At 34.4% G+C, this 26,164-nt stretch overlaps 1 protein-coding gene across 1 annotated transcript in view; it reads right to left on the bottom strand.

Moving 5' to 3' along the window:
* The window catches only part of CFAP47 (cilia and flagella associated protein 47), a 372,118-nt gene that overhangs the window by 12,583 nt on the left and 333,371 nt on the right, over positions 1 to 26,164 (bottom strand). Inside the window, exons 58-62 of the mRNA XM_088794865.1 lie at positions 20,759 to 20,918; positions 19,010 to 19,104; positions 14,932 to 15,084; positions 8,789 to 8,960; positions 4,331 to 4,492 (exon numbers count right to left, since the gene is read on the bottom strand). Coding sequence (XP_088650991.1) covers positions 4,331 to 4,492; positions 8,789 to 8,960; positions 14,932 to 15,084; positions 19,010 to 19,104; positions 20,759 to 20,918 — 742 coding nt within the window. The remainder of the gene's footprint in view (positions 1 to 4,330; positions 4,493 to 8,788; positions 8,961 to 14,931; positions 15,085 to 19,009; positions 19,105 to 20,758; positions 20,919 to 26,164) is intronic.

Below are 26,164 nucleotides of genomic sequence, written 5' to 3'. Positions count from 1 at the left end.
GATATGGTAGATAGCATGCAAGAACAGATGGGTGGGCAATATAAGCAGAGAGATGGGAATCCTAAGAAAGAAACACAAAGGAATGCTTGAGGAAAAGAAAAAACAATCACTATCAGAAATGAAGACTGTCTTTGATGGGTTTATTAGTAGACTGGACACGGCTGAGGAAAGAATCACTGAGCTAGAGGATATATCAATAGAATCCTTGAAAACTAAAAAGAAAAGAGAACAAAGACTGAAAAGAAAGAACAGAATATTCAAGAACTGTGAGACAACTACAAATGATGTAACATACATGTAATGGGGATACCAGAAAAAAGAAGAGAGCAAAGAACAGAAGAAATATTTGAAACAATAATGACTAAGAATTGCCCCAAATTAATGGCAGACATGAAACCACAGATGCAAGAAGCTGACAGAACACAAAGCAAGACAAATGTAAAAAAAAAAAAAAAAAAATCCCCAAAACAAAAAAACAAAACTGCATCTAGGCATATCATTTTTAAATTAGAGAAGCCAGAGGGGGGAAAAAACACCTTACACATAGATGAACAAACATAAAAATTACATCTGACTTCTCAGAAGCCATGCAAGCAAGAGAGTAGAGTGAAATATTTAAAGTTTTGAGAGAAAACAAAACAAAACAAAAAACCCCAGTAACCTAGAATTCTGTACCCTGTAGAAACATCCTTCAAAAGTGAAGGAGAAATAAAGAGTTCATCAGACAAACAAAAATGGAAAGAATTTGTAGCCTGTAGACCTGCCTTGCAAGAAATGTTAAAAGTTACATAGAGAAAAGAAAAACACTACAGGTCAGAAACACGGATCTATATAAAGAAAGGAAAATCATGGAAAAAAGAATAAGTAAAGGTAAAATTTAAAAAGGCATATTTTTATTATTCTTAATTGATCTAACATAACAGTTTGTTCAAGTCATAATAGCAATAATACTTTGGATATGTATCATTATGTGTGTATATGTATGCTTATATATACTTAATATATAAGTGAAATGAATGACAGCAGTGAAACAAAGGCCAGGAGGTAGAACTTAGGATCATTTTGTTATTATAAGATACTCACATTACCTGTGAAGTGTATAAGTGTCATTTGAAAGTGTAATTGCATTACATATATATATATATATTGCAAACTCTGGGGCAACCACTAAAAAAAGTAAAAGAAGAAATATATGTAAAAAAAAAAAGAAAATGGGCTCATAAGATTTTCAATTAAATTCATGTAAAGCAGAAAAAGAATGGAAGACAAAAATAAGTACAAAGGATAAGGTCAACAAATAAAAACAGTAATGAATATGGTAGATATTCCAATCCAGCTGTATCAATAATCACTTCAAATGTCAATGGTCTAAATACACCAGTTAAAAAATAGATTATCAGAGTTGATAAAAAAACACGATCCAACTAGATTTATTGGGGTGATTACTTTGTAAATTATATGTCTAATCACTATGTTGTACATCTGTAACTAATATATGTCAAGCATAATTGAAAAAATAAAATTAATATCCTTAAAACGACCCAACTACATGTTGTCTACAAGAAACCCACTTTCAGTATGAAGACACACATAGATTAAATGTAAAGGGATGGATAAAATTACACCATGCTAACACTAATTGGAAGAAAGCAGGAATGACTATATGGATTTCAGAAAAAGGAGCAAATACAATGGAGCAGAGACAGTCTCTTAAAAAAAATGGTGCTGAAACTAGACAATCACATACAAAAATCATTAATCTAGACACAGACTTAATTACACTCTTCTCAGAAACTAACTCAAAATGTATAGTAAACTTAAATGTAAAACACAAAACTATGAAACTCCTAGAACTTAACATAAGAGAAAACTAAGATGACCTTGGGTGTGGTGATGCCTTATTAGATACAATAGCAAAGACTCAATTCATGAAAGAAATAATCAATAAACAGAACTCTGTGAAGGATAACATCAACACCCACAGACTGGGAGAAAATGTTTACAAAAGACACATCTGATAACAGACTGTTATCCAAAACATACAAAGAACTCTTAAAACTCAACAATAAGAAAACCAACAGCCCATTTTTAAAAAATGGGCCAAAGACCTTATCAGATACCTCAGCAAAGACATACAGATAGCAAGTAAGCATCTGAAAAGAGGCATCACATCATATGTCATCAGGAAAATGGAAACTGAAACTAAAATGAGGTATTATACTTCTATTTGAGTAGCCAAAATCTAGAACACTGACACCATCAAATGTTTGTGAGGATGTGGAATAACAGGAACACTCATTCATTGTTGTTGGGTACAACCGCTTTGTAAGACCATTTGGTGATTTCTTACAGAACTAAATATCCTCTTACCATAGGCTCCAGCAGCTGTGCCATTTGGTATTTACCCAAAAGCATTGAAAGCTTTATATCCACACTAAAACCTGCACCCAGATGCTTACTTATATCAGCTTTATTCATAATTGCCCAAACTTGTAAGCAGCCAAGGTGTCCTTCAGTGGGTGAGGGGATAAATCGTGATGCATCCAGGCAGTGGAATATTATGCAATGCTAAAAAAAATGAGTGATCAAGACATGGATAAGCCTCAAGTAATTATTACTAAGTAAAAGAGGCAAATCTGAAAAGGCTACATAATGTATGATCCCAATTATATGACATTCTGGAAAAGACAAAACCATGGAGAAAGTAGAAAGACCAGTGGCTGCAGGGGTGGGAAAGAGAGATGAATAGGGAGAGCACTGAGGATTTTTAGGGCAGTGAGAATATTTTGTATGATATAATCATGGTTACATGTCATGCTTTTGTGCAAACCCATAGAACGTACAACACCAAGAGTGAACCCTAAGGTAAACTGTGGACTTTGGGTGGTTATGTGTCAATGTAGGTTCATTCTGGTGAGTGATCTTGATAATGGCAGAGGCTATCTATGTTTGTGTGGGGCAGGGGGTGTAAGAAAAATCTCTGTACCTTCCTGTCACTTTTGTTGTAAACCTAAAGTTGCTGTAATAAAAACAAAGTTTAAAAACTGACATATTGGGGCCGGCCCGGTGGCTCAGGCGGTTAGAGCTCCACGCTCCTAACTCCGAAGGCTGCCGGTTCAATTCCCACATGGGCCAGTGGGCTCTCAACCACAAGGTTGCCAGTTCAATTCCTTGAGTCCCACAAGGGATGGTGGGCTCTGCCCCCTGCAACTAAAATTGAACACGGCACCTTGAGCTGAGCTGCCACTGAGCTCCCAAATGTCTCAGTTGGTTGGAGTGCATCCTCTCAATCACAAGGTTGCCGGTTCACTCCCGCAAGGAATGATGGGCTGCACCCCCTTCAGCTAGAAACGGCAACTGGACCTGGAGCTGAGCTGCGCCCTCCACAACTAAGACTGAAAGGACAACAACTTGAAGCTGAACAGCACCCTCCACAACTAAGATTGAAAGGACAACAACTTGACTTGGAAAAAAGTCCTGGAAGTACACACTGTTCCCCAATAAAGTCCTGTTCCCCACCCCCAATAACATCTTTAAAAAAAAAACACTGACATATTGAATGATTTTGTTTATATGAAATATCCGTAAAAAACAATATTAGAGAGACACAGAGCAAATCACTGGTTTTCTGAGACTGGGGGTGGGAGTGGGGGTTGACTCAAAAAGGGCTTGAGGGAAATTTTGGGGGGGATGGAAAGTAATAAACCTGGAATGTGGTTATGATAGAAAATTCTACAAAGTTTCAAAAAATGTATTGAAACATACACAATGGGCGAGTTTTATGGTATGCACATTATACCTCAAAAACAGCAGTAAAAATGTATTTGACATGTGAGGTAGGGGAAAGTATTGTGGTCACACTGCCTATGTTATCACAAGTATAACAAAGATAGCTATGGTTGAGCAGAATAATAATACAGAAAATAGAATCAGTGTAAGTAACCCCAATCATCTACTTAGTTAAACCACTTGATAACCCAAACCATTAAAATTTACTGAAAAACATTCCACCTATCTTTGGAAAAAATACATTAAAATATCTTTTGAAGAACAAATATAAATATTATCTTCAATTTCAATATCTAATTATTTACTTTTGCTTCTTGTGGTTTTTTTTTTTTTTTTTTTGGTCTTCATTTGTAGACCGTATTTCAAGTTTTTAAATAAAAATTATCAAATATATAAAGCTTTGATTCATAGAAGCACTACTGCTCTGGCTTAACCAGCGTAAGATGACATACTAGACTTTTGTATTTTAAATTTTGTTTTCCAGTTCAACATGCATTACATTCACAAAACCAGTTACATACTCTTGCTTGATATATATTACCTTTCCCTACTTGTCAATGGGAAGTCAACAGTTGCTTCTTTAAATAAACAAGCCCCCTCAATATTGATGACACCACACAAATCAGGCTCTGTAGCAACCAGCGTTACTGGAAACTCCCAGATCCCATCTGATATGCACTCTATGTTCAGTGTAATTTGAGACCTTTGAATAGAAAAAGAGATTATAAAGCATACTACAGGGAAACAAGCAAAGAGAATACAATACGGTAGATCAATATCTAAGGTGAAAATGTAAGCAAACCTTGTAGTTTCAGTAAAAACACTAGGAACTTAATTCTTTAAAAAAGGTACATGACTTAATTACGCTTTAGGAATAATTTTTAGATCACAGGTTATAATATCATTCTCCTTTTGAGGTAATTATTTTGTAGCACATCTTACTTACACTCTAGTTATTTACTAAGAACCAATACCATATGCAGAATCGACTGCACATTTTCTGTAACCAGCATCGAATATCAAAATATGGAAGAATAAGAGTGAAGGGTAAATGGACCCAAGTGTTATTCTAATAGATAGTACATATGGGGATTGTCTGTTCAAAATGAAACACTATGAAAAAGTTTTTTCAACCCTTAGTTCATAGAGAAAAATTATATTTTCTGTGAACACTTAACAGAGCCCCATAAAATCGACTTAAATTGAAACCTTTAAAAAATTAAATTATAATTGATAAAGACCACAAATGCCTTACACAGTAACATAATTGCTTGACAGTTAAATTCATGAAGAGAGTAGAGATAGCCTTTCAAAGCCTTTGGCTATGAAGATGAGTGGAGACATAGGGTAGTAGCTGAACTTGAGGAACGGTTACCTGTTTGCTTGCTTAGGATTGTGGAAATGACTCAAACATGTAACGGTGCGGTTGCAATATCATATGTCACGTTGGACCAAGAAATCACAATCCTCTTATGTCAAACTGACAGGAAGAACAGTTCTGGGATCTCTGATCCTCTTTAGATCAGACTGTAAAATTATTCGACCATTTGGGGAACAAGTGAACAATCTCTTACTGAATTTGAAAGCTACACAGCCTAAACCAGCAATTTCACTATTAGTAATTTCTCCTGGAGATATGCCTCAAAGACTCAAGAAGCAATATGTATGTATAAGGCTGTTCACTGCCACATTATTTATACTATCAAAAAAACTGGTGCCAAAATTTAAAAAAATACTCCATCAATAGACTGCTGGTAACAATAAAGTACATTGCACTGAAACAGTAGAATACTGTGCAGTATAACTTAGCCCATGATCACTGATATATCTTATTAAACATACTTGCATATGCAAAACGTAAACCCTACACTTAACCCTCTCTCATACTCTCCTATCTTAGTAAATGAAACTATATTCCTCTCGGCACTATTTCAAGAGCACTATTTCAATAACTGGTCTTCCTCCTACTCTTGCCATCTTCCAAGGAGGAAAGGACTTACATAATTTCGAGCTGTTGTTTTATTTTGTTTTTTCTTATTTAACTCTGTAGCTACCTTTGAACCATCCCAAATGAATCTGGAGCAAGGGATGGCAGAAGTAAACGAATATGCACATATATGCACAAAACAGAGTTGCTAAACAACATCAGATTGTCACCCAGCACTTAGAGAATTTTATGAATCATGTGCCTAAGCTGTCCTAAATCAGTCACCCAAAATTTATCCTGTAGTAATTTCCAATTGTTTCCAGCAGAAAAGACAAATTCATAACCTCAAGACCCTATGTGATCAGATCCTGGCCAAACTCTCCAACCTTACTTATTCCTGTGCTCACTGCGTTAGAGAAACACTGGCCTCCTTACTATTCAGTATTCATGCCAAACGTTCTCCTGTCCCATGGCCTCTGCATTTATTATTTGCTCTGTCTCAAATACTCTTCCAAGCTCTTATCTCTAAGGTCTTTGTTCAGACATCATCTCTTCATGTAATCTCACCTGTCCAGTTATCTAAAGTACATCCTTCATAGTTCTCTATTTCCCCTTATTTATTTCCTTCTCAGGACAATCTTAAATGTTACTGTTTACGCATTTAATTTAATTCTCTCACATATTAATTACTCACTAGGCTACATAAACCAAAAGTTCAGGGATTTTGTCTCTCTTGCAGATGCTAAATGATTTTTGAATAAATGAATGAACATGTTCAAATAAACAACATTGACTAATTTCATTCAGCAGGACAGTTATTTGTGTTAGTGGGAAGCTACTGAGTCAAACTGTTTGGTACACATGGTGAGGAGGACTACTCAATTTCTGGGATGACCATCTGAATCATTTTATGGTCAATACTGTGGATTCCTAACAATGTACATATATGAATTTCTTACTCCAACTTGTTTCTCCCCAAACTCTGTGAAATAGAACTTTGGGTTCTCATTCTAGCCATCTCTTCAGCAGGTGAAAAGTTCCAGGAAAAAGTTGAGCTAAGATAATTACTATTTCTAAAGATACCCTAAGACAAATGATATCTATAATTTCTCTATGAAAAAAATGTTTACACCTGTGCTAAGTTAGAATCATCAGACTGATTCATGACAATATTAACAATTGCTCTCTTAAGTTTTTGTATCGGACCCTTGATTTTTATTTAAAGAAAAGTTCAAGACCTTTAGGAATAATATTCTTATTTTTCTTTTTTTTTTCTTTGTAAAAAACACCACCTAGGGCCCTGGACATTATTTTTATTATGTATAGCACTATTCTGCAGAAAGGATGGATGCTAAAAATTACCCTGTATTTATTGTTGTGAAATAATATTACATTTTCATTTACCAAAACATGAAAAATTTGTTTTCCTTTTTACCTTGCTAATCAGGAAGAGAAGAATTTAATACTTATTTTAATGATCTAGGTAAAGCATGGTTTGGGTAAATTTTTTCTTCTTCTTTTTTCATAGTTTAGAGCTATGATTTTATTTTAGTTTTTCTCATTTAACTGTACATCTTGCAGTGAATCACACCAAATATATATGGAAGGAAGAATGACAAAAGTAAATGAATTTATAAATATATACACAAATAGAATTATTAAACTACATCAGGATATCATATAACACTCACAAAAATTTATGAATCATGCATACAAGTTGTCCTAAATCAAATATTCTCAAATATTCACCAAGATGCTCAAAATCCACAAAATGTTAAATGAGTATAAATTCACATTGGTTCTGCTCATAATCACTAACGATAGCATTCTTTCCTTCTGGTGGTTGCTGGCAATTTCCATATCACTCAATTAATACAATACAAAGCTAAATGTGTAACAATATTAACAAATAAAAAGGAAACTATGAAAATGAAAGAGACGTTAAAAGAGGGTAATATCACTGTTTACAGTGTACTTTCTTCTTGCAGCTTGATTTTATTACTGCTTCCTGAAGATGACTCTGGTATCTTAGTTTCTGGACTCCATATTCAAAGCTATTTAAATACATACTACATCAGCTACATAGTTAAACTATGGAAATGACTGAAAGCACAAATAATACTTTCAATTGTTTTTTCATTATCAGGCTGTATTTTGTACTTTGTGTATACTGTGGTTCTGATCAGTATCTCTGCGTTAAGATGTAAATAAAGTCCTATTTCAGGTCCTGCTTCCAATGTAACATATCATATAGTATTTGCAGGTACTAAGTATCAATTGCTTAAAAAATAAATATAAAGACACTGGATGAGGCTTGCCAGTGGACAGATCTTCAAAGCTCATTTGAACAGATTCCAATATGATACTCTTAATCCTTACTAAAGGATGTGGAATGTTTCAAGTGGAAAAAGGGTAATGACAGCAATTGCAAAGTAGAACATACAGAGGGGGGTGCCAAAAAAGGTATACACATTATAAGAAAGGAAAAAACTGTATTAAAATTGTAATACTCAATATATACCGATAACAAAAGATAAATACAAGTCACGTTTCACTTCTGCAATTACCAGAGGTGCTCAAAGTGGTTACCATCAGCAAAATTTTCATACAGTTTTTTCCTTTCTTAAAATGTGTATACATTGTTTTGGAACCCTCTGTAGTTTAGGCATTTTCATCATTTGAACTGGTTCTGATAAGTATCAAGAAACAACATCATGTTGCCAATGCGTAGAGCCCAGTCAGCATGTGTTTTTTTTTTTTTAAATTTTACAAAGCTGACTGCTCTCTTTTATTAACATTATATCCTAATGACTTTAGGGGGGTCACAAAATGGAAAGGAGATCTTAGATTTCTAATCATTTGGACTCTTTTTTCTCATCAGAACACTTTTCATAGCTTGATAGCTAGAAATAATCTAGCCCAAAATATTTACCTCAACAGCATCAAAGAAATAATACAATCCAAATACAGAAAGAGGGAAAGAAAAATCAACATTTAGTTTAAAAGAGCAATACTACTTAGTTTCAAAGAGTAATAATATTGTTTAAACTAAAAAGGTAGGAGCTGGCTTACCTCAATGGTTTCTTTGGTGAAAATACCACCTTGAAGGTCAATGTTATCAATGTTTTCTCGGGATTATAAGATTTCTTCATCAAAGATAAAGACACGCAGGATTCCAAGTTGGACTTCATTTCTTCAGATTCAAATAGAATTTCATATTCAAATTCACGTTTTATAGGCACAACTAGGAAAATCAATAAAATGCATTTCAATTTTTAAATATGTATAGATTGAACATCAGTTACACGTCAACACTAGTTATACACAGGTATTCAGAGGGAGGGAGACAGTAATGTTATTTAGCTTTGTGTTCATAATACCTAGCGTATTATCAGGTATATAATAGTTCTCAGTATATTTTTGTGAAAAGGTGAACGAATAAATGAATGAATATAAAAACATAATTGCCAAAGACAATTCCCACCATCCTTAAATCTCCTAAATTTAGATTTATGAAATAAAAAATAGCCAAATGGAAATTAATAATATATATTTACTATAAAACACAAATAATATGACGTGCTCTATATAATAAATGTATTAAAATTCTATAGACTTGTAATTTATAAAGAAAGACTTAAGTTAAATTTAAAGCAATATTAAAACAGCATCCCAACCTATTAGGGCAGCATTTTCCAGTTCTGGTTTATACTGATAAAAGAGGAAGTTCTTCATGTTTTAGTCTTGGAGTATTATAGACAATATGGTTAACCACATATTCTTAACCAGTAAGTTACTAGAGAAAAGTTATTGCAGGGTTTTGTTAGGTACATGTGAAAAATATCTTCAAGTCAGGACATATAGAAAAGCCAGGACATATAGCCAGGCATATAGAAAAGCACAGATATCTATTATATTTACTCTCCATGTACATGTAAGGAGCCCAAATACCAAATTGAGGAGTTTGTTGCATGTGGGTCATGGAAAACAAGTCAGAGAACCTCATTATTTACAGTGGCCAAGGCATGGAAAGAACCAAAGTGGGTGACTGAATAAAGAAGATGTGGAACATATATACACAATGGAATATTACTCGGCCATAAGAAAAGATGAAATACTGGCATGTGCTACAACATGGATGGATCTTGAAATTATCATGCTAAGCAAAACAAGTCAGACAGAAAAAGTTGAGAACCATATGATTTCACTGACATGTGGGATATAAAACTGAAAACAACAAAGGAACAAGACAAACAAACAAGGAAACAAAAACTCAGACACAGTCAACAGTTTAGTGGTTACCAGAGGGTAAGGGGGGGAGGGTGTGGTAGAAGAGAGAAGAAGGGGATCAAATATATAGTGACAGAACTGACTCTGGATGGTGAACATACTTTTTTTTTTTAAATAAAACTTATTGGGGTGATAATGGTTAGTAAAATTACGTAGATTTCAAGTATACAATTCTGTAATACATCATCTCTATATCACATTGTGTGTTCACCACCCAGAGTCAGTTCTCCTTCCATCACCAAATATTTGATCTCCTTTACCCTCTTCTCCCACCCCCCCACCCCCCTTACCCTCTGGTAACCACTAAACTATTGTCTGTGTCTATGAGTTTTCATTTCTTTGTCTTGTTCCTTTGTTGCTTTCAGTTTTATATCCCACGTATCAGTGAAATCATATGGTTCTCGACTTTTTCTGTGTGACTTATTTCACTTAGCATTATAATCTCAAGATCCATCCATGTTTTTGCAAATGTCACTGTTTCATCTTTTCTAATGGCAGAATAGCACACTCAACTCTTAAAATTCACTTAAGCATAGCCGGATGACACACAAAACAACAATTTCACTTTAGAAAGGGACTGAACGTTCACTGGGATATGGTTACTATAAGTTGGCTGCTTATTAAAATGATGTTCATTTTAATAAAAAAAAGTACTTACATTTATTTATCACTGAAAATTGGCAGTTGTGTTACACATTTGAACTCAGGTTAATCTAATTTTATCCCTGCTGTGTGCAATCAGAATTACCTTACAGTATTGGTTACTGGTTGAAGAAAAGAAAGCTGATAAGGTTTCATTTACTTAAAGATTACATTCCCTACATTTCTCTAATGCTACTACATGACTCACTAAAGCAAAATCTGTATCCAACTTACAATAATGTTTCTGAGATAAATGGAAATGGTTTCTATCAGTCTGATTTCATGATTAACAGACAGTTCTTTAAAATAAAGAGTAACTGAATAGGCTTACAATTGGAAATTCCCTTCTCCTCATTTAAATTTAGTTCATTTTTAAAATAAATTTAAGCAGTCTGTGATTAATTTGGCATTTCTATCATTACAAAACTAAAATTCAATTAAAGAGAAAAAACCCTAATAAATTAACATAATTAAAATTAAATATCTCATTGTGCAACCTAATAATAGTATTATCTCCTTATCTCACACAATTCACACTATAACTAGCCAGTCAATCAAAACAACATAATTCGTGTGAACTAATTTCCTTGTAATTCCAAAGATCTTATAAAATATATTGGGTACATATAATAACACAGATATGCATTTCATAATCCATCTCCAGTTTTTAAGATATTGCCTTCCAATTTTTATAATGAAACTGCGTGGAAGACTATTCTGACGTTTTTTGTAATTAATTTAAAAAACGTGTATTTCTAGCTCCTCTTCTATGTTTACTTAGAATGCTTTTTGCAAATAACAGAACCCCAGTTTGAATGATCTTTTTGGAAGGCACTGAGGGTGTCGTGAAGTAAAAGAAAGGATTAACTGAACATGAATGAGCCATGTATGTAAGTTGATGAATAGGCAGAGAAAGGAGGCCTGCAAAGAGAGGAGAAAAACAGGCATGCAAAGAAAAGCAGAGAAAAAAAAAACATACTCCACATTATTGCAGCTTCAGCAAATGAAGAGAAACAGACTTTCTGTGTTCTGACTACCAAAGATGTGGGGGTGGGGGAAGACTCACAAGCCCAACCTCCATTAGATGACCATTCTAAGCAGGGGGAGAGCATATGATTGAAATATTATAAGAATTATATGGCTAGTGGAAGTAGTTTCCACAAGAAAGGAGTGGACGTTGGCAAGGTGAGCAGGGCAGACTATCTCACAGACACTCAGGATGCTGGGAAAGCGGATGGTAATTGCACAGAAGTAGCAAGTGATCCCACTTGGCTGAGTAACAGGTTAATGACCTAGGGAAACAAGTCGCTGGAATGATAGTAGGGGACAAACAGTGAAGGCTAATTCTGGATTATTTTATATACATTGCATCACACGAAAAGATATTTTTGTAGATAAAAAAATCAAATACCAGTGATTTCATATATAATAGATATTTCTTTGGGTCAAAACTGGATGTATATTGGGAATTTTGTATGGTTCAAGGTAATATCTTATTCAGAAAGCAATGGGTAAACACTAATACTGAAAAAAAAAAGAGCAATGGGATAAAACAGGATAGAAAGTAAAATAGAACAGAGTGTGATAATAAAGGGAAAGTAGAAACAACCGTTGCTTACTGATTGGCCACTCTGTACCAGGCATCATACTGTATGTTAGGGAACCTCTTAGAAAGCTTTGCCTTTGTGTTTTGTTTTTGTTTTTTGATTCCTACAGGGCTTTATAAGGAAAAACTATCAGGTTTGGCCTGATCACAATATGAATAGTTTCAGAACCTACTACTTCACATCTAGGTTTTAAATCTAAAGTTATTTTTAAAAAAGTTTTTAAAAATAGTCAAGCCTGGATTCATATAGCATGCCTCCCACTGCCATGTTGTACAGCCCCAGACAAATCATTAAACTTCTTTTACTTTGATTTCCTCACTTGCAAAATAAAAACATAGTCATACTCCCTGCTTCATAGGATTGCTCTGATGATAAATCCTGTAATAATACAATGAATACAAAACATAAAATACTTAGGGAAGTTCATGGAAGATAGTAATTGCTCAATAAATAAACTGGCATGGACATGAATAAGGTTCTAATCTGGATGTGGGGCATGGTAAAAAGATACAGACATAGAGAGTGATAATACTTTGTATCAGATATGTGGCAGAAAGAACTGGAGAAAGAGATGGTACTCAGTCCATGGCAACAGGGGCTCTGCAGAGAACCAGCTGGTTAAAGTTGGATCCTCCTTTCAGTAGGGGATTTGACATGTTGACCAGAAACTGACTGGGATGGTATCTTAAAGAGTAGGGACACCAGTCTGATGGGAAGAGAAGAATGGCAGGGGAAGTTGTGAGTTTCCAGGCCTGGAACAATATTTGATATATAAATAGGTTCTCAATAAGTACTTTTAGATGGATTGATGATAGATTTTATCAGTCTACAATTAAATGAAGTATGGTGGAGACTGCTAATTGTCTCCCCAGTATTTATTTTCTTGTTTCTCCTTTTTTAGTAATACAAAATCCCCAGATTTTATCTGGGCCTGTAAAGAGACATCTCCCAGCCTCAAATGCAGCTAGCTGTGTCCATATGACTGAGTTCTGTCCAATAGGATGTAAGTGGAAATGATGTGTGTATCTTCCAGTCATGGCTTTAAAGGGAACCAGCTTGCTCTCCACTGCAGACACGATTGTACAATTGACCATGCAGATGAGGACAACGTAGCGGGAGGTGAAGCAACAAAAGGAAAGGAACCTGAGTCCGTCCCTGGCTGATCTCAAGGGGTACACGCACTACACTCCCGGGACTGCCTATAAGTCCCAACTTTCACGTGCAAGAGAAACAAGTCTGACTAGTTTGCCACTCACCATCTGAGTGAGATTTCTTGAATTGCTTAAAATGAGCACTGATTAACAGAAAAAGCCATTATTGCAAAAATTAAAAACTATTTTACTATTGCTTATATACTCTCTCTGTACTCTTATATACTCTGTCTCTCTCTTCAGTTATATACTTTATATAGTTTTATCACTGAAATAATTGGCTCAGACACAGCAATGACAATATTGAAACCAAAGTAAAAAATAAACTATAACTATGAATGAGAAAACCAGGGAAGACATTTTGTTTCTGCAAGGAATTTCATATTTGATTTTGTGGTCAATTTGCTTTTTAAATAATACATAAACATAGATTTCCCCCTTGATTTTAATAAAATACTGCTATGGGAATTTCCCTTTCAATGTGAAATAGAAGCATTCTACTTTAGTTCATTTGGAAGATAGTTGAAAAACAAAGTTTGCATCATTGCGATTTGATTTTTGCCAGATCATCATATCAACATTTTGAAAAGTCTTGTTTAAAACTCTAAATGTCAGAGGGATTATTACATAAAATTTATTTGGGTATTTTACCTATTTTATGTCAATTTCTCTATTTCTTTAAATAAGAAACATTTTATTCAGGGTAGTGCTTCTAAATTTAAAGCTGTAACACATGGCTTCAATAACATTTCTTAAATCAGAAAGAGAGAGTAAAGGAAGAAATAAAAGTTGAAGGGAAGTGGAAATTACAGTTGCTACAGTTTTTTCTTTTTTCACTGATTACAGAATCACAATCTATTCTATGAGTCCATTAATAACTGTAATTATTGTCATTTTGGACATAACTACTGTGAAGAGAATAAACATAACTGAACACTCCTCGAGCAATATTTTAATGATATATTGTAAATGGAAACAACCAAAGTGTGGTACATATACACAATGGAATACTACTGTACCATAAGAAAAGATGAAATACTGACATTTAAGACACATGGATGGATCTTGAGATTATTATGCTAAGCAAAATAAGCCAGACAGAAAAAGTCGAGAACCATACAACTTCACTGATATGTGAGATATAAAACTGAAAGCAACAAAGGAACAAGGCAAACAAATAAAGAAACAAAAACTTATAGACAAAGACTATAGTTTAGTGGTTACCAGAGGGTAAGGGGAGATAGTAGAAGAGGGCAAAAGGAGTCAAATATATGGTAATGGAAGGAGAACTGACCCTGGGTGGTGAACACAGAATACAACATATAGATGATGTAATACAGAATTGTACACTTGAAACCTATGTAATTTTACTGACCACTGTCACCTCAACAAATTTAAGAAAAAAAAAATAAATGGGCATGGATTTTCTGTAACTGAGTAATTCAACTTGCAAATTCAATCTGCAAATTAAGGAAACTGAGGTTTTATTTAGCATCAATTTTATATCCATGACTGTGCTTCTCACCATCCACATCTTCATATGATGCATATGAATGTCTTCTTGGAAACACTAGAAAAGTTGATATGTCTATGATAGGACCGTATGCAGAAAATTCACCAGCCAGGGAAACTGTCAGCTCCTTCTTTACTTGCTTCTTGGCCTGACATTCTATGACAACTACAGAACAGAAATAATTCCAGTTATTTCAATTATTAGATTATAGGATCATTCTTGCCATAGAAGAAAATAAATTATGTCATGAAAAATAAAAGTTCCTTTGGCATACTTTGACTTGGCATTGCATCTGGCATTTACACACACACACACACACACACACACACACACACACTCTCTCTCTCTCTCTCTCTCTCTCTCTCTCTCTCTCTCTCACTCTCTCTCTCACCCATGCAATATCTATATACACTGACATTTTGGAATAAAATATAAATATTAAATAATATGCAAAAATAGCATGACAAAAGATAAATCTGGAGGATATACATTAGATAATAGAAAATTATAGTAGAACATAAAAATTTGATTCAGGAACTGACCTAGTTATATTAATAATTCAATTGGTGGTTGTGAACATGTGAATTTTTCAGCTATCTTGTATGTTCATTGTGGTAAATACCAAACTATACTTACATACTTATACTATAGCAAATACATTGAAATAATTAAATAAGTTCTGTAACATTTATTTTGTAATAACAGTTTAAAAATATTCCCATTACATTATTTATTTACATGCACCTTAAAATTCATATTTAAAATATTTAAATAAAATATTTTGATTTTTACTTGTGAACTGCTTTCACATTTATAAAGTATACTATCAAACAGTTACAAATAAAATTGTAATAATTTAAAATTAATATTAAAATGTGACAACATATTAATTTAATGTACAGCATAAAAACTTTACACACTTATATATATATATTAAATTCCAATATTTTCTTACATCAAGTGCAGAGAAAGTTGTCAGTGATCTTCTAAGAAACCAAAATATTGTTTCTATGAAACTACTAATTATCTAAGGGAATATTCATGTATTCCTTTGGCATTAGCTCTGTATAATATTATGGGGCTATGTACACTAGAGTTCACATAAATAAGAATATTATTTCTCCAAAATATATTAAATGTTATATTTATCCCTCTAGATGCACATAGGACATACACTGAATATAGGGATTAAAAGGGAACTATAATATTAACAAAGCTTTTGAAATGTATTATGCTGTGCTTTTGTGTCATCAATAATATCATATTCACCTAAACCACAAAACTGGATAATGTCCTGAGATGTATGTGTTTTCACAATATATACCGTGTTTACCCGAAAATAAGACCTACCCTGCAAACAAGCCAGACGGACGCATTTAGTACACAATGATGATGTTCCAGGGGAAGATGACATGACTGTATTTGAATAAATGTAGATTGTTGTACATGAAAAAAATAAGACATCCCCTGAAAATATGCCCTAATACGTCTTTGGGAGCAAAAATTAATGTAAGACCCAGTCTTATTTTTTGGGAAATACAGTATAAGACCTGGTCTTATTTTCAGGGAAACACGGTACCACATTTATAGTACAAAAATATTTAAAATACATTTATTTTTAAATTATAAAATTTACAGGTTGATATTCATTCTGTATATTTTTGGACTTAGAATGCATAATGTGAAATGTACAAAAAGGGTACAAAGGTAGATGTAAACAAAGAGGGCTGAAATAGTTGAGGAAAATGTACAAGTTTTCTGGTTATAATTCACTTCAGTCTTAAAGCATTAAGTTGGAAATTAGTGTGATCAAAGTTATAATTGTATCATATCACTGGTTTTGTCCTACTATATTTCCCTGAAAATGAGACCTAGCCGGACCATCAGCTCTAATGTGTCTTTTGGAGCAAAAATTAATATAAGACCCGGTCTTATTTTATATTGTATTACATAAGACCCGGCCTTATAGTATAGTAAAATAAGACCCGGTCTTATATTAATTTTTACTCCAAAAGACGCATTAGAGCTGTTGATCTGGCTAGGTCTTATTTTCAGGGAAACATGGTATAAGTCCTTAGGAAATCAGTGCCCTGACAATGTTAGGATCACGACATCAACGGTGGATTCACATTCCATGGTATTTCCACTGTGACAGGTAGTGAAGTCCTTTTCCAATTATCTGCCCCAGTGGACAGGAGTAGGTAAGAATCCACCAAGCAAAGGTGGCTCACAGAACAAACAAGAGCCTTGGGTTTGAGAGTAACCTGGGTGATAGATACATAAAAAAGGAAGGAAACAATAAACATTGATGGTGACACAATTGAACTGGGAAAGCAATAGTTTATCTCTAATGTGTTCTTAAGAATGAAGAATGGACTGTACAGAAAGTAAATAATATGTATTTATAAAATTACACCTATTTGTCTCTCAAGGATATTTGTAGATAAAAATAATTACTAGAATAGGTTTTAGACTTTTGGGAAAATGATTTAATAACTAGCACACAATCTGTTTTAGAACCCTGAGGTCACTACTAGGTTGGACTAACGTAACATAGGCTATTTACAAAACTTACATTTCATTTAAAATGTGAATAATCAAGAGACAGGATTTGATGGAAAGTGACTTTATGTTTCTGGAGAATGTTTAATTTTCTTTGAAGAAAATTGTGCAAGAAATACCTTTTATGTTCTTATAGGCTTTGTTTTGGAATGAAAAAAAAAATCTGCTTTAAATCTTTAATCTGGGAAAAACAAAACTGTGTCTGCAGCAGGCAGCAGCAACACTGCTGTTAGAATTCCAACCACGTCATGTCGAGGCTTTATGACACCACGTTTATCAGACAACTGTACTCCAAAACTTAAACTGCTCAGCTTTACACAAAGTATACAAACAACTGTCTTCTAAGAAAGAAGTAAACATTTTCATGTTTGTGAAGCATCCTGAAGATAATTTAATATGTTTGAAGTAGTTGTGTTGATAATTTCTTAATTCAAAAGTAAAGAGTAAAACAAATGACATTTATTGTCAAAGGTACTGCAAGATATATGGATTTTTATTCCAGTTAAAATGAAACTATATAAGGAAATATGCAATATTGGCCTTTTTTAACCAGTGTATTTGGGGAAATGGTGTTATTTACAAGCGAAACTTATTATGTTCTCTTCTTTCTAAGTGTGGTGACATAATTTATGTCAGTAGAGGACTAGCTCCTTTTCACAAGCAAATATTGGTACTGGTGGGAAAAGGAAAATTCAAAATTTTAAGACTTTTTCCAGCTTATCTGTGTTGCTCAAAGGGGAGATCCAATATAGGTGCTCCTTTGCTGTGCAGAGCAAGTGAGTGTTTCTTAGTTATGAAGAACTATGCCTAGAGACCGGGAAGAGGTTAGGATACTAAATTTCACTTTATGGCTACCTAAGAGGAATTGATTTCTTAAGCCAATTCTTGGAAGAAAATGGGAAAAGGAATGTGGAAGAAGTGAGAAGATTATTGAGGAAAGAGAACATACAGAAACTGAGAGAAGTCTGGAGCATGCAGAGGGAAAAAAGAGCACTGTTGAGAAAAAGAAAGGCATTTTAAGAGTAGAGATTTTATGTTGCGTGTATGCTGGCAAAGCAAACTTCCTTGAGAACTTTAGTACGTACATCCTAACTAGTTTTTGGAGAACATCATAAAAGTTTGTGTCTGGAACAACCAAAAACAGAATGCTCGATATCCTCATAGGATAGTTCTTGGATGAGAATTAGAATTGCACAGAAACTGGAATATGGTGATTAAATGTGATCTATTAACCAAAGTATCTGGGACTCAGATCTAGTGCAGGGCTTTGAGCGCCTCACAGAATGTAAGCTAAAGGGGCAGGAAGCTAATGTTATTTCAAACTTAACTGATTTCTAGATTTCACCAAAGGAAGAGCAATAAGAAATGGTGTGGGTTTGAGGACAGATCAATGGACTAGGGCTGATTACTTCACAACTTACTTTCTTTGGATCCCAGCTTGCTTACTTATACAAAAAAAAGATGTGATTAGAAGGCCTGTAAGGTTACCTCCGAATCCTGGTATTTTCTGACACTAAAATATACCTACCTTGAGGCCATTTAGTATGTTTTGCCTTTGGGAGTCCAATAATAGGGTATATCCATTGTATTGCTTGGATTTTTCCAGTGTCTACTCCCATCATTCTGATCGGAAATTAAATAGTGAACAAAAACATAAACACTTTTAATATTAGCATAAAAGAACACATTCTTACTCATAGACACAGACAATAGTTTAGTGGTTACGAGAGGGTAAGGGGGGTGGGGGGTGGGAGATGAGGGTAAGGGGGATCAAATATATGGTGATGGAAGGAGAACTGACTCTGGGTGGTGAATACACAATGGGATTTATAGACGATGTAATACAGAATTGTACACCAGAAATCTATGTAATTTTACTAACAATTGTCACCCCAATAAATTTAAAAAATAAATTAAAAATAAGAACACATTCTTTATTAACCTAATGGTATTTTAGCAAAGCTTGTGCATTTAAACTTTGGCAGAAAGAAAGACAAAACACTTTCAGCAAATGTTGATCTTATAAACAACTCAAAGCAAACCTGGGAAATTATTACAAATAAAAATGTAATACAACCATTGTGAGATATAAGTTAAAATTGAAGAACTTTTCCCCCCTACATTTAGAGCTTGGCATTAGTATTTACTGATGTGACTAAACTGTGATTAATCGGTGGTAATACAATTCCCATGGGTTATATTCCACATTGGACAGGCAACGCAATGAAACCCCACCCCCAAAATGCCATTAAGTATAGGACTTCAAAAAGTGATGAGAAATTTACTTTTGGGCATACCAGTTAAAAGGAAGAATGAATTTGTGAAAACAGTTTAAGTCCAGGAGGACAGCAATACAAGAAAATGGTTCTGATCATTGTTAAAAACAGGCTTTTCTTGTTAAGAATGAAACATAAGTCATGGTAGGCAGGACCAGCTTTATGGGCATGTGATGTGTGCAATAGCACAAAAATCCCACACCTAGAATTTCTCTGTGCTTGTTTAATGCACTACTCTGTTTTGAAATTATTAATGATTTTTGAACAAGAGTCCCCTCATTTTCATTTTACACTGGGACCCACAAATCACGTAGACAGTCTTGGCTGCAAGAGTGGTGAAAAACATGGCAGAATGGGCTTACAGGAAGGAATTTTTTGAAATGTGGAGAAGAAATACGAACACGTAGAGCAAATAACTTCTTTAAAACTAAGATTCTAGACCATTATTTAATTAAACTCTAAAAGCAGAAAAAACATTTAAATTTTGCATCACTGTTGGAGTTCGCTTAAATTTCAGTGAAGCACAGAGGGTACAAGTAACCTTCATTCGGGCAATGACATAGTATCTCCTAATCATGGTCATGTTTCGTCAGAATGTCATAGCCAGCTAGCACAGCGCCATCACTTGGTGAATGGCAGCATCACAACTGCTATACTTTTCAGACAACCTGTTTTAGGCTGTTCTCTAAATATAGATTATTTATTGTCTTGGCAGTAACTATTTTCCCACTCAAAAAGGAGTCCCTTTGCATGTCTCTGATTCTGATTCATTGATATGATTCTTAAGATTGGCTTGTTCATCATTCTGAACTTCAAATCAGCAATAACATATACTATACCCATATAACAAATATATTTTCCTCCTCTAGACAGACAAATTTCAACACATCAGACAATATAAAATCATAAACTTTACATGGCATGACATGTAAAAGAAACTGATCACATCAGTGCCAGACAAAATGAATCATTTTCCTTCAATATCCTTATTTGAATGTTACCTTTTCGTTTCTGCATTCAATTCATCAAAATTGTCAATAGGCCAACTTTCTCCATTTGCTCTCATCATTTGAACAATGACCATTGTTCTCCATAATGTCATACCTTTGGGCAGAAATAACACTGGGACATTTATAATCCCTTTAGGAGGCAATGCAATTCCTGTAAAAATGCAAAAATAATTTTTAACGTGGTAAACATTTTCAGAATATAATTTGAACAGCAGAAAGTAAGCTCCTAGTTCTTTCCTGATAATCAATTTTTCAAGATTACTTCTGAACAATAACAAAATTATGCTAAATTGTAAGCACGCTTTATTGGCTTCACTAATTTTCCTCAAATGTCATCAACCCTATTAAAAACATATTTTATCCTGAGAGAAGAGGTTCTCCTGAACAAGCTGGAAGGGCTGAGGAAATGTTGAAAGTGATGGTTAGGGTTCCCAGAGTGATAAAAAAAACCATAAAATCCATGAGTCTTTTCAAGTCTTACAACATTTTGCAAAAGACAAAGTATAGAGAATTTTTATCCTTTATTATCTTGTTTATTTTTTTCCTAGACCATACAAATTCCAGGTTTCCACATGGAAACCCCAAATTGCTACCAGTAAACTGTTCATTTATTTAACTGACGCCATGAGGGATGCCAAAGCGTATTTGTGAAAGGGGACTCTGCTGCAGGCTGTAAAACCCGGAAGACAGAAAAACTGACAGCATTTTCTCGTGTTCTAATGGATTAGAATTTTTCAGCCTTTACATTGCATAAGAACCACCTGTGAAATCTGTTAGACATGGAGCTTGCTGAGCCCCACGTTTAAAGATCCTGATTTATTATTCAGTCTGGTCTGTGGCCCAGAATGCTGTATGTTTAAGCAGCACCTCATGGAATACAGAAGCAGACTGTCCTGGGACCATACTTTGAGAACAAAGCCTACCTGTTGGACAAGTGTTAAGAGGTTGTAAGAGTGGTAAGCTTCTGGCCATTTGTAACAGTGAGGGTTTCCAGCTGATGGGTGTCTTCCTTTATTGTGAAGAGTAACACTATTTATTTACAAGAAAATAATGCATATTGACTATATTACTTTTTAAAATTCTTGGTTAGAAGATTGATGATATTTCTAGCCATTTTGTCTCAGATGAGAATGCTGTACTAAACTATTAAGAACACCAAGAAAGGAAATAGAAAATGACCCCTTTGCAAAACATCTTTACTCAAAATCCTTATAAATTTTCAAATTTTAAATTTTATTCCTTTAGGAAATGAAAATGTTCTAAGGTCTAGTATTATAGTTAATAATAATTAATTAATATGATCACGAGTTAGTATTTATTGAGTACTGACTATATGCCAGGCTCCATGCTAAGTATTTTCCACCCAATATCTCATTCATTCTCAGAAAATTTCCATAAAGTGCTCTTTTGTCTCTCATTTTAGAGATGAAGAAGTTGAGTCAATCTGGTTAACCTGCCCAAAGTCCCAATGAAAGACTGCATTGTTTAGGAAACTATCTAAACAATGTTACCTTAAGCTTTGTTTGATGAGCTCTATATTTTTAGTGAATCATTGCATTCAAATGAATTAAAATAGCAATAGTTGCAATAGAATAAACACAACAAGTGCTGAGTCAAACAAACCATCATGCGTCCCCAAAGAAATCAAGTTCAGAAATGATCATTTACCCTCACAAAATTATATTATCACTAAAATCACATTATATTATGTCTAAAAATAAACCTAGACATTTGGATGGTGTAAGGAGTCAAGACAAACATACAAGAAATTCATTGTTAACACTATGCTTTCCTATAATGTTTGAATTCAAAGTACGGAAGGATAATGCTATAAAACATAAGCCAATTTAACTGAAAATCTAGTAGCCCACTTGTGGCTGTAACTGTTTACCAGATGAGAAAGAATTGTACTTTCCTATTGAATTAACGATAAATTTTAACTATTATTATTTGCTTGAATAGTAAGAATCACTGTGCTGTTGTTAACTTACAAGAAATCACTAGAATTTTTTAAAAAATTTAAAAAAAATTAGTTTCGGGTGTACAAAACAGCACAATGATTAGACATTTATATACCTCACAAAGTAATTCCAATAAGTCTATTACCCATCTGACACTGTTATTAGAATATTATTGACGATATTCCCTACGCTATACTTTATATCCTGTGACTATTTTTTAAATTATACTTGACATTCAATATTATATTAGTTTCAGGTGTACAGAGTAGTGATTAGACATTTAAATAATTTATGAAATGAGCCCCCTGATAAGTCTAGTACCCATCTGACACTATATGTAATTTTTACAATATTATTGACTATATTCTCCATATTGTACTTTATGTCCCCATGATTCTTTTCTAACTACCAATTTGCACTTCTTAATCCCTTCACCTTTCTCACCCAGCCCCCCAAACCCCTCCCATCAAGTAACCATAAGTTTGTTCTTTGCACTTATGGATGTGTTTTTGTTTTGTTTGTTCATTTATTCTGTTCTTTAGATCCCACACATAAGTGAGACCATATGGTATTTGTCTTTCTCAGTCTGACTTATTTCACTTAGCATAATACGCTCTAGGTTCATCCATGTTGTCACAAATGGTAAGATTTCATTCTTTTTTATGGCAGAGTAATATTCCATTGTATATATATACCACAATTTCTTTATCCAATCATCTACCGATGGGCCTTTGGGTTGTTTCCAAATCTTGGCTATTGTAAATAATGCTGCAGTGAACATAGGGGTTCATATATCTTTTTGAATTAGTATTTTGGATTTCTTTGGATAAATACCCAGGAGTGAAATTACTGGGTTATAAGGTAGTCCTATTTTTAATTTTCTGAAGAACTCTTTTCCATAGTGGCTGCACCAATTTGGTGCTTGGAAAACTGGACAGATCCATGCAAAAAAAATTAAACTGGATCACCTTCTTACTTGATATACGTGAATAAGCTCAAAATGGATTAAAGACTGAAAGTCCCCAAACCATAAAACTCCTAGAAAAAAACACAGGCAGTAAACTCTCAGACATTACCCTTAGCAATATTTTTACAGATATATCTCCTTGGGCAAGGGACACGAAAGAAAAAAATAAATGGGACCACACCAAACTAAAAATTTTTTGCTGATGGAAACCATCAACAAAACAAAACCACTGAAATTTAACACTGAAAAAAACTTTGAGAATTTATCAAATTCATTTTGTGTCTCACAAATTGAGTTTTATTTCCTGTGATTTTCCCATTGTTCTTTGCAACACTTTCAAACAGGAAAGTTGTCCTCACTTCTATCTTATAATCTACCCATATTTTCTTTTAACACCTACATCCTTTCATTTTCATGGTTAAATATTCAATCAGTTTGTAATTTATCCATATATATGGAATGAATAACTTATCCAATGTTATGTATTTCCTATATGGGACCAGTTATCCAAAAACCACTTATTGAAAAGTTCACTGATATCAAATGATGCCTTCATAGCATTTCCTTATGTATTTCAGTTTCTCTGGATCCCCTAGATTTCTTTTGTCTTTCTTTCTCTACATGTGCAAGTCCCACATTGTTTTAATTATATCGTATTTCCCTGAAAATAAGACTGGGTCTTATATTAAGTTTTGCTCCAAAAGACGCATTAGGGCTTATTTTCAGGGGATGTCTTATTTTTTCATGTACAACAATCTATATTTATTCATGTACAACAATCTACACTTATTTATTCATATACAAAAATCTACATTTATTCAAATACAGTCATATCATCTTCTTCTGGAAAATTGTCATAACTCTCCAAACCTCGAATTCCGGCTTGAATTTCTTGCGAGTCCATTTCCTGTAGAACCATTGGCCCCAATCTCTCATGTTCAGCTATAGAGCTCTCCTTAAATGAGCACGTCTTGTCCATGTAGCCTGCTCACAGTGCATTGGCAACATAGCTGTCAGTGATTGTATCCCATGACTTCTTCAACCCAAGTCACGACCTCTTGCAGGCTAGGCTTCACAAAGTTTCCACGCTGATTTCTCTCCATTCTATTTTCAATGTAGTCATTGATTTCCATGTGCAGATGGTCCTTGAATGGCTTGTTTATTGCAATATCAAGAGTCTGGAGATAGGCAGTCATTCCTGCAGGAATCATGATTTGATCTATTCTCTCAGCAAGGAAGTTCTTCACGTCTTTGGCGCGGTGAGTGCTGGCTGAATCCCAGACTAGCAGACCTCTTTGGCCACCTCACAAAACACTTGGCAGCAATAAATGGACCCACTTCGTTATAACTGCTTGTGTGCACCAGGCTTTTTCAGTTTCAAGAACATAAATGCCTGAAACACATTCAACCTTATCTTTCTTGCCCTTAGTGATGATTACAGGTGGGGCTTTCTTTCCATCCAGATGAACTGCCAAAATACAGGTAACACACGTACTTTCGTAACCAGTGGAGGGAATGCAGATTGACGAGGCATCCCTCTGATCAATTGTCGTTTGAGATCCTTGGCCCATAAACACTGCAGTTTCATCCATAGCAATCATGTAGGAGAGCTGGTATTTAGAAAAATCGATGCCATCAACAAAGGACTTGAATGCAAGTGCATGTTTCATAACATCATTATCTTCCAGCTTGAACAGTGTTGTCGGTCTTAGAGACAGTTCATATCGCTGAAGGAAGCCATCCAGCCAGTGTTGTGATGCTTTGAATTCTTCTGGGGATATTTCTAACTGTGGTGCCATTGCAAGGGCAAATGCTTGAATATCAGCCCTGCGCACAACCAAAGCCTTTGCTCTCCTGTCAGATATCCATTCACAGATGATGTCTTCCAGCTCAGGAAATAATGGTTGCTGACCTGATCTACACTTGTGCTTCTTAGCATTTCCCTCATCCACCTGTTGACTGAGGTTATCGTACTCTGCTTGCCATTTACGGACCATTCAGAGGTCCAACTTCTCTTTGCAGAAAGCCGTAAGATTCTTGCCCCGGGAGTCCTTCACGATTCCTTTCTTGTACTCAATGAAACAGCTCTTTCTTTTTGCACTCATCTTGTCTGGGGGTCAAAATATTATTCCCTTTAAATCTACCATTAAATCAAGTGTTAACTGAAAACTTATGAGACAGGAGTGGCAACAAAAATTATGACAGTTAAGAATGACCGTTATTACTTAACTGGTCCACACAAAAGCAACGAAAAATTGCAGGCACCAAAATTCAGAAAATGTTTATTTCATATGAGTGCATTAAGTACGTCCGTTACAACACATGACATATTGAATTATGAAGATTCATATTAGACACAACCACGTCCGTTCGTTATCAAGTGCGCAAGTTATTCGTGTGTTGTGTCTGTACTCTGATTGGTCATTTGGCAATAAGTCTCGAGTTCATCTGTTTACATAGGCATTTACC

The sequence above is a fragment of the Rhinolophus sinicus genome, chromosome 18 (genome assembly GCF_057876585.1).
Source record: "Rhinolophus sinicus isolate RSI-liver-muscle chromosome 18, RSI-T2T, whole genome shotgun sequence".
Classification (NCBI taxonomy): domain Eukaryota; kingdom Metazoa; phylum Chordata; class Mammalia; order Chiroptera; family Rhinolophidae; genus Rhinolophus; species Rhinolophus sinicus.
Note: the sequence above shows the minus strand (reverse complement) of the source record. Positions and strands in the feature narration are given on the sequence as shown.